Source organism: Lonchura striata, chromosome 3 (assembly GCF_050655825.1).
Source record: "Lonchura striata isolate lonStrDom1 chromosome 3, ASM5065582v1, whole genome shotgun sequence".
Classification (NCBI taxonomy): domain Eukaryota; kingdom Metazoa; phylum Chordata; class Aves; order Passeriformes; family Estrildidae; genus Lonchura; species Lonchura striata.
In genome coordinates, this window is record NC_140705.1 from 63,533,687 (window position 1) to 63,542,695 (window position 9,009).

General features: G+C 41.4%; 1 protein-coding gene across 2 annotated transcripts; it reads left to right on the forward strand.

Annotated features, from left to right (window-relative positions):
* Window positions 1-1,412: 1,412 nt before the first annotated feature.
* Window positions 1,413-7,192, forward strand: IL22RA2 (interleukin 22 receptor subunit alpha 2). 2 transcript variants are annotated; one of them, XM_085575345.1, is made up of 6 exons: window positions 1,413-1,728; window positions 2,719-2,869; window positions 3,636-3,814; window positions 5,063-5,232; window positions 5,657-5,835; window positions 6,933-7,192. In XM_085575345.1, the coding sequence occupies exons 1-5, from the start codon at window positions 1,665-1,667 to the stop codon at window positions 5,810-5,812; spliced, it is 720 nt and encodes a 239-aa protein (XP_085431471.1). In that variant the 5' UTR covers window positions 1,413-1,664; the 3' UTR covers window positions 5,813-5,835; window positions 6,933-7,192. The 2 variants fall into 2 exon arrangements, with proteins under 2 accessions (XP_085431471.1, XP_085431470.1); XM_085575344.1 differs by lacking the exon at window positions 1,413-1,728 and having other exon boundaries at window positions 2,622-2,869.
* Window positions 7,193-9,009: the final 1,817 nt, after the last annotated feature.

Genomic DNA, 9,009 nt, shown 5'->3' on the forward strand with positions numbered 1-9,009 from the left:
CTTCCATTGGGAAATGGATAGATAAACAATCTGCAGCCAGAGATAGACTTTCTGACTTCTGCCTTCATTTTGGTGGGGTTTCATTCCTTCATTTTTTTCTCAGTTCTTTAATTCCCTTGATTTGTTTGACTAATTCATTATTCAAAGCTACACAGTTAGCGTTTTACTATATATGGGGCAGGTTTGGTGTTAGTATAATGAGGTATAAATGATCAGCTGAACTGAGACCCTGTGCCCATCTATCTAACCAAAATCAGCTTCCTGACTAAATGTTGTTCAGTTTGCTCAGTATAACTGGTGGCCTTTAAATAAGTTCATTTGAACCAGAACTTGCACTTTTTTTTGTGCAAGACTTGACAAGTCTTCTGTTTCCACCTTCTCCCAAAGTAAAGATGATTTCATGAAAATTATTTGGTTTTAGACAGGTAGACTTCACATCCATTACTCCTTTTGTGGAAGCTGTTGCACAGGGCTGCACAAAGTCTTATAAAATTAGCATTTTTCTCCTTCTGCTTATCATCATGAGTTTGTAAAAAGAGAAAATATCCTGACTTTTGCTTAGTCCCACTAGTGTATGAGCAGTGAAGTACCAGTGGGTGTCAGCATCGGGGAGCTTTTGGGGAGGGAAGAGTAAGGGGCAAGGCTAGGCAGTAGCACCACGTTCACCACCAGCAACCAAATCGTCTAAGCTTTCCACACATCCCAGGAACACAAAGCTCATCTCCCACCAGGCAGACATGCATGTGGCATTAAAGCATTTGCAAGCACAAAGTGAGATTTTTTTCACCAGAGAGCCCCAGCATCCCCAGCCCTGGGGTCAAGCTTGCAGGGATGTGCATACTGGGCAGGCAGGATCCAGAGGATAACACTGACAGTGTTGCAGCACACCTGCAGCAGTTGAGGCATACGATTCCGAGCAGTCTGAAAGTCCAACCCAGAGTGGCACTTTGCCCTCTGGGCTGGGCTTACCTTCCTAATTCCAGTCTGGAAGCTCAGTCCTGCAACTTCCACAGCATCCCATCATCTCTCCTGCAGCCATCATGGGGAATGTGCTGCCCAACAGCCAGAAGTGATTTCACAGTCCCTCCTTCCTCCAGTGACAGCCCCCTAGATGATGTCCTGCCACCAGCACACCTGCAAACTTCATCTCTTGCTTTTGGCCCAGAGGCAGTCCATCAAACCCAAAGCACATCCCATGGGTAGGTCTTCTATATCTTTGGAGCAAAATTTCCTGTGTTCAGCTTTGAGCAACTCGAGTTGAAAATAAATAAATAAATAAATATTTAATAAATATTTAAAATACCAGTATTTTTTAAGAAATGCAAGCAAGCAAGAAAGCTTCTGTGACAAATTTATCAGGTAAAGCAATATTGGCAGATATCATCTGGGAATTAGTGTCTTTAAAAAAGGACATTTTTCATAATGGCTTAGTTCATAATTACTTCCAAATTCTACATGACCACAACTGCCAAGAAAGAACAATTGCTCATGTTTAATTTAGAGCTACTCATATGTTTTCAGCTAAATTAAACCAAAGCCAAACCGGGGAATTTGGAAACCACTGAAAATAAGGGGAACTCTGGAGTGCTTAACAATTACTTCCTCATAGGACATGCCCAAGAGGAAGAGAGGTGCTTTTCAGTCATGGAGCTGCTCTCCTAAGCATGAGGAGAATCATGTTTTCCTTCCTCTGCTTACTGATGCATATGCTTCAGGATGAGACAACTTGTAAGTAAGGGCTTTTTTGCTCTTTTCCTGTATGGGAAGGGAAGGGGGGGGTGGGAGGACAGGGCTTGTTAATGAATTTTTGGATGAGTTAATAAATCTCTGTATCTTTTGGTGGGTTTCAAAAGCTAGTCAATTTCAAATTAGTTTGTTATTTTATCTTTCCAGGTTCTGAAATGCAGATAAAAGGAATGTGTTGCCCATTAGATTTTTTTCATGGCTGTATTACCAGTTCCAGCAGCCAGTACAAATCTTACCTGATTCTGTTCTATGTCAGGGTAAAAGCTGCTGTCATCTGAGTTACAAAACCCACAAAAATATTAGAGCTTGAATGATTCAGAGGTTGTTAACTGAATCTGTTGTAAATAATATAGCAGTTTGAAAAGAGAAGATCTTGAAAACTGTCAGACAGCTTTTCCAGTGGTACAGACAGGAAAAGAAGTGAATTTCAGATTGTTGTTTATTAGGCAGGAGCTGGTAACCATGACTGTGGCAACAGTTAAAAGAGCTATAATCTCTTCAGGTTAAAGCTGAGTTGTGGAGTAAAGATGCAAAGAGCACTTGACTTTTAAGTATTAATGGGAATGCTCTCAGCAGACTCTGTGAACAGATTTGAAAGGTTTCTTTCCTGGGATATGCATGAGGCATCTTTCACAGCAGCAAACTCACTAAAGAAAAATATACAAAAAAAACAACAAAAAAGAAAAAGGAAAACAAAATAACAACAAACAAACAAACCTAAAACAAACAGCAAAAAACCCCACCTCACTCAGACCACATAAAAGTATTCCTTTCATAGTTCTAAATGTGTTTCTTCTGTAACTGCTTGACTTCGTGCCTTGGAAAGTTTTGAATGTGAGATCCAGGAAATTTCATTTCCATATGGTCTGCTAGGCATGAAACAAAACGGTCTGCAGCAATACCCTCTGATTCCAGTATGGAGGAGTGTGCCTGTGACAAACACGTTATATTATCATTCCTTCTTATCTGCAGCGCTTTTAGTTTTGGAAAACCAAGACCTGCAAGATTCGATTAAGCCACAGAAGGTAGAGTTCCATTCGTTAAATTTCAACACCACTTTGCATTGGCAGCCTGGGTGGGCCAGAGAGGCGAGAGATGCGCTCTACTTTGTGCAGTACAAAGTGTAAGTACCGGGGCCACCCACTGTGCTGGGGCTTAGCCCTGCTGGGGCTAAGATGATTCCTCAGGTGACAGGATGTTCTCATTCCTGGGGAGCAGCCACATCCTCCTTGACTGCCAGCTTGCAGTTTTTCTGCACTTACCAATCCCATGAGGTGCAGTCAAGCAGCACAAGGCACCTCCAGCACTGTGCTCTGCACCCTCATTGACCAAGGGTTTGAGGCAAAATGTGGTTTGCAGGGGACCTCTGAAAGTCACTAGGTCCAGCCACCTGCTTCAAGCAGGTCTAGGTAGGTCAGGTTATTCTGTAATAGAACATTGAATGTATTTCAGTGGCCTACCTTGCCCACAGAAGTGTCTCAGAGTGCCTTGCATCGAAGGGTTGAGGCAACATTAGGGGCTGGTCTCCAGGGTTTGCTCCTATCCCTGGCACACTGGTGAGTGCCTGAAATCACTATTGCCCTTGGGAAACAGTTTGGTGAAATCCAGCATTCTGCCCATCAGTGAACACTCTGGCTAAGCTGTGGCTAAGAGGTGGCTTCCGACAGGGCTGGTGACCCATATATCTGCTTTAGATTTCTTTCAGAAAATACAGAAACATGTAGCTCCCAAACACCCATGAAATCAACCTTAGCTGTTATCAAGTTGAATGCAGTAATTTTCCATGGCAGGATGCTTGTTAGTGCCACTAGAGTAAAACAGATGGCTGAGAATCTGCATGGACATGGGCAATGATCCTTAAAGTTTACATCCCTCCTCTTTCTCCATAGGTATGGGCAGAGTACGTGGCAAAACAAAGATGAGTGCTGGGGGATTTCAAGCCGTGTCTGTGACCTAACACATGAGACCTCTGACATCCAGGAGCCTTACTACAGCAGAGTGAGAGCAGCCCTGGCTGGTGTCTACTCCAACTGGAGCCTCAGCTGCAGATTCACTCCTTGGAGAGAAAGTAAGTACAAATATACATGTCCCTCTGGAAGGAAATTGATCTTCATGGCATGGAAAGTATAATTTCTGCTCACAACTTGCAAATATGGGTAATCCTTTTCTAGCCACAAAGCTGTTTGTAAAGAAGTGAGTCAATAGCTCTCAGGTGAAGTGCTATGCCAGAGAAATTCTCCACACACTTGAAAGCCAAGCGATTATGGCTAAATAGCCATTTACCAGTAATTAGGAGATCAAAAGATCCCTTTAATTCAAGCTCTTTCTCTGGGCATGGAAATACAGAAATAATTTTCAGGCATTTTTGGTGCTGCTGGAGGAAAGGACTGAAGACAACAAAAATAAGCATTTTTCTTTGTGGGGAGAAGAGAGAACAGAGTGTGTGGTGGGAGGCTGCTATCCTTCTCACATTTATGTGTTGTCCTGACTGCAGGAAAGGACATGTGCAAAGCTTTTTGGCTAGCACTGTCATTATAGTGTCAGAGTATGTTAGAAATGGAGGACTGCCCAAACACTGAACAGTAGCAGTCTACCTACCAGTAAGTTCACCATGAATTAACTAGTTTTCCCCTCACTGGCCAATGCAAAATCAAATTTTCAGTGTGGATCACTTCTCAGCCCTGAAGTGCAAACCACCTTGAGCCTCCTGCACAGATGAAACCACAAGCTTTGACATAAAGTACCTTGCAGCAAAACCAGAGCACCTTGCCTTGTGCCACCTCCTCCTCCTGGAGAGATTCGTGTTGCAGCTGCTGCCCATGTCCCCACACTGCTGGTGCTGCACACACAAGTATGCAGGCACTGGTTTCAAGCCTTAGCTGTGTTTAACCAAGCTGATTGCAAAATATTTGAAAGTGATGATGTAAACTGCATCCTTGGCACAGCTGAAATAGTTTAAATGGATGTTTTGTGCAGAAAGCATAAAGACAAATATGAGGAAAAAAAGCAAATTAGGGCAATTTTGGAATTTTGCTTGATCAGTCAGCACTTAGCAACACCAGCTCTAAGGGATTTCAAAAATTTTGGCTCAAAGATAGCTTTACAAATGCAGGAAATGCCATCTTCAAAATAACAATAACCAAACCAAATAAACACCAAGAAGTAGGAATTTACAAAGTGGCACTTGAGGAGTAAATACAGCATAATATATTGTTAGTAACATGAGCATTTGTTGAATGGATTCAAATTGCATTCTAGGAAATATTATTCATAAACAATAACTGTGTTTATAGTGTGTTTGGGTTTTTTTCCATAGCTATGATAGGACCTCCACTGGTAACTGTGCTTCATAGCAACAAATCCATAACAGTAAAGCTCCAGGCTCCACGTTCTCCTTATAGAAGGAAGAGAGGCAGCAAAATACCAATGACAAGTTATTATGATTTGCTGTTTCAAGTCTTCATAATTAACAACTTGCTAGATGAGGTAAGAGTATATTCAGATATGAACCCTTTGCCATTGAATAGCCAGAAAAGTGTGAGCGCTGTTTTGCTGTTGAAACAGTCTTCTGGGATTGTGAGAGCAGCAATGACTGTGCAAGCGTTTGAAAACAAAGTAGGCTTATATTTCAGGAATTTAATTTGATTGAGTTGTAATTCCTCCCTGTATTATTTTCCATCAACTTAATATTTCATAATCTATGACCTAGTTTAAAAAATTGGGACAGGAATGGAATTTGGGTGGGGAAGGGAATTTTCTTTAAAAAGCATAAATAAGTTATTAATGCTATTGCGATTGTATAAGTCCATGTGCTGTTCTGCATCCTCTGTTCTCATCAAACTTTACTCACAGACACACTTGCTAGGGAAATGTGCTTGACTGGCTCTTCTTTCTCCCACTCTGTATGAAGCAAAACAGGGTCCTGGTGTATGAAGGGAAAGACAAGGTTATTAAAATAGAAGATTTGAGACCTGGAGTCAGCTACTGCATCGTGGCTAAAATGTACATGCCAATGCTGGACCACAGCAGTGCCTACAGCAGCAGGCAGTGTACTGTGCTGCAGTGACAGGGCAGGCACCACTGAGACAGGTAAGTCACTGTCTGAAACTGGGGATGACTTTGGAAGTCAAGATTTATCCCCTCATCAAAGGCAGATACTCTCCAAAAGTAGAGAAAAAATTGTGCCATAGAAACTGCCATCCCACATGACAATAGTAGCTGGAATACTTACATAATCTCAGATACACACCGGGTAAGAATGACAAGGCCAAGATGATTAGAGGAATGGGATAGATAATTATTTGCCTGTTGTCACTGTCCTCAGAAATATCTGCTTCTTCCCTTTCTTTAAACAGTTGTACACAGTATAGTTAAATAGTTATACATAGCATGGCTTTCATAAATGCTTTTCTGTCAAGTAATAATTACCTAGAAAAATGAGTGACCTCCAACTTTATTAACATGCAATTCTCCTGCAAGCTCTGCCAGCCTTTTCTGCTCAGGTATTGATCTGATGGATTAATTAAAATGAGCCTGTCCCCTTTCATGGATACTTTTCAGTGTAGTGTTTTTAAAAACAAATCAGTTATCAAATGCTATGAGTTTCCATAAGCCAAAATGCAATACTTATCTCCACTAGCTGATCTGAAAAATCTGGGTTTTTACTTACATCAATCACTAGACTACTGTCACATATCATATGCCTAGCCAAAAGATTTGCTATCAATCCTGCCTGTCAGGTTCAAAACCACAGAGAGTACAAAGACCTAACCCAAACAACTTCATTGGAATTGGCCTCAGCAAGCTCAGATCTGGGGTAAAAGAGAAAAACTGGAAAATACCAGTTTTAACCTGGGCTTCTGTTCTTAATTCTGTACCCTAAAACTGTAGAAGTTTTCCTTTCTTCTGCTTCTTAATATGACACATATCAATGGTGTCTCTTGAGTTTTGGTTAGTGGGTTTAGGCTAAGGAAGGAGTCACTTTCTAGGGGACTTTCCTGCATTTTTTCCTTGCTTGCCCTGTACTGTAAAGAGGTGGAAACTGAGGTTAGAGATGAACTTACAAACAACTTGCAGAGACAGGACAAATGCAGGTGAACGGAATGTGTTGAATGTTAGTTCAGTTTAATACTACCCAGCTTAAATGCACATGCCAGCAGCAATTCTCTTTTTCTTCCCCATTACAGGGATAATGGCAGAAGATGCCTTCCACCACAGGTCCAGCTGTAAATCAACATCTGCTGTCTATGTCTGGAATACAAACTTGGATACTTTTTAAACTAACCTTTACTGCATTAAATTATTTGATTATTTGATCACAATCCTTTTATGCTACATGAAGGTCAGGAAGTCTTTGTATGTCCTGTATTGCAATTTATGATGATATATATTTGCATTTTCAAAGGTAACACACTTGTAATACAAAAATAAAACCATGAAGAAAGTCTTTGTGGAAATATCCTTAAGATTGCTTTTAGGGGTTTTGTATTTTAGGTCTTGAAATTAAAATACTATAAAATTCTATAAAATAGAAGTTTCAGGTATTTTATGTTTTCTACAACAATTACACCAAAAAATTAAAAAAGTATCCTTCCTTTAAGATAAGAAATGTGCAACACAGGAGTAATTCCATGCTCACCGTGTCTTTGTAGGACCCTCAACATAATATTTCTCACAGTGAAACGAGTATGTGATAAGCCAGGAATGAATGTAAACTAAAACAAGAAAGATCCTCTTTTCGATTCAGTGAGACAGCTAAAGGAAAGAGACCCTCAGCAAGTTTGCTGATGAAAGAGAGCTGTGGGGAGAGGCTGATAAACCAGAAGGCTGTGCTGGCATTCAGTGGGACTTTGATAGGCTGGAAAATTGAGTGGAAAGAAACTTAATGATGTCGCGGCGCAGCATGCGCCCCCCCTCGCCGCGATACCCCGAGCGGTGGCGTGCTGGGCGGCGAGAGGGAAGAGAACGGGCGGCCGCTCCCCCCGGGGTGCTCTGCTGTCCCAGTCGGTGGCGCGGGAACAGAGGGAGGCGACACGGGACTTGGGGGTGAACAAGATGGATTTATTCGGTGAGCCCCAAGACCTTGTGGAGAGGGCGAACAAAGGTTTTATACAGAACTCAAGAGGAGGGGAGTAGGAACAGCAACCAATGAGGGTAGGGCTGGGGAGGAGTTTAAGGAGGGACTAACATAGCACAAACTAATCAGGGGAAACAGGGGAGTGGAGTAACACAAAGTAACCAATAGGGTGTTGAGCCTCACTAAATAGACAGGGAATGGTCTGGAAGCAGGGGAGGAGGCTGAGAGGAATGACAGGGAATGTTCTGGGGAAAGGGGCAGGGAAAGGGAGGATTGACAACTTGGAGAGGAGTGGATTAGGGAAGAGCTTGGGGAGATTGACAGCTGGGGAGAGGAGGAGACTGGGGGGTTGGGGGGTGAACAGACACTGAACAAATATTAAATGAAATAAAAACACACCACCGCATCTCCCCCTTTCTTTTTACAAAAGGAATGAGAGTTCTGGCGTTTAAACATATCAATACATCATATAAATAATATAAACTTCATATACAAGATACAGCAAAATCATATGGTAAAATTACAAATTACTAAATGGACATAAGTTGAAAACCATCAGAAAAATATAAATTAATTACGATTACAGGATTACTTAATATAAAATATACAAAATTGTTTTTGATATACAATGCAAAAGTAAATGGACCACATGAAATAAAAATTTTGAAAGTACTTATCACATACATTAAGACACAGGGTTAGCTGGCTGCCATACGTGTAACACACAAGAGAAACATTCAAGTTTGACAGATTTTTTTTTTTTTTTTTTAATTTGACATTGAAGAAAAACTGCTAAGCCAAACTCTAGAATCCCCCCAAAAACCCTATGGTATGACTTGACATCCTCCTAGTCTTTTTTTTGCCAAAAATTAGCCCAAAATTAAACATATCATTGAAGTTCACTAAAAGGAAATTAGGATTTTAAACTGCTACTTCAAATTACTTTTTACTTAAATTTTCCAATTATCCACTCATTTTATGCTTGCTGCCCCCTCTGATTATCTCCCAGTGTTGCCCTTCTCCTGTCGTTCCTATATGGCTGCCCTCTAAAGTTTCTCTGATACTGATAGCCATCATCTCTGCTTCTGCTGGGTGGTCCTTTCCAGGCCTCCTCATTTCTTTGGAACTGGTATCCTCCCCTGCTGGAATAACCCCTGTCAGGTCTGGGCCTTCTGCCTCCTCCGTAA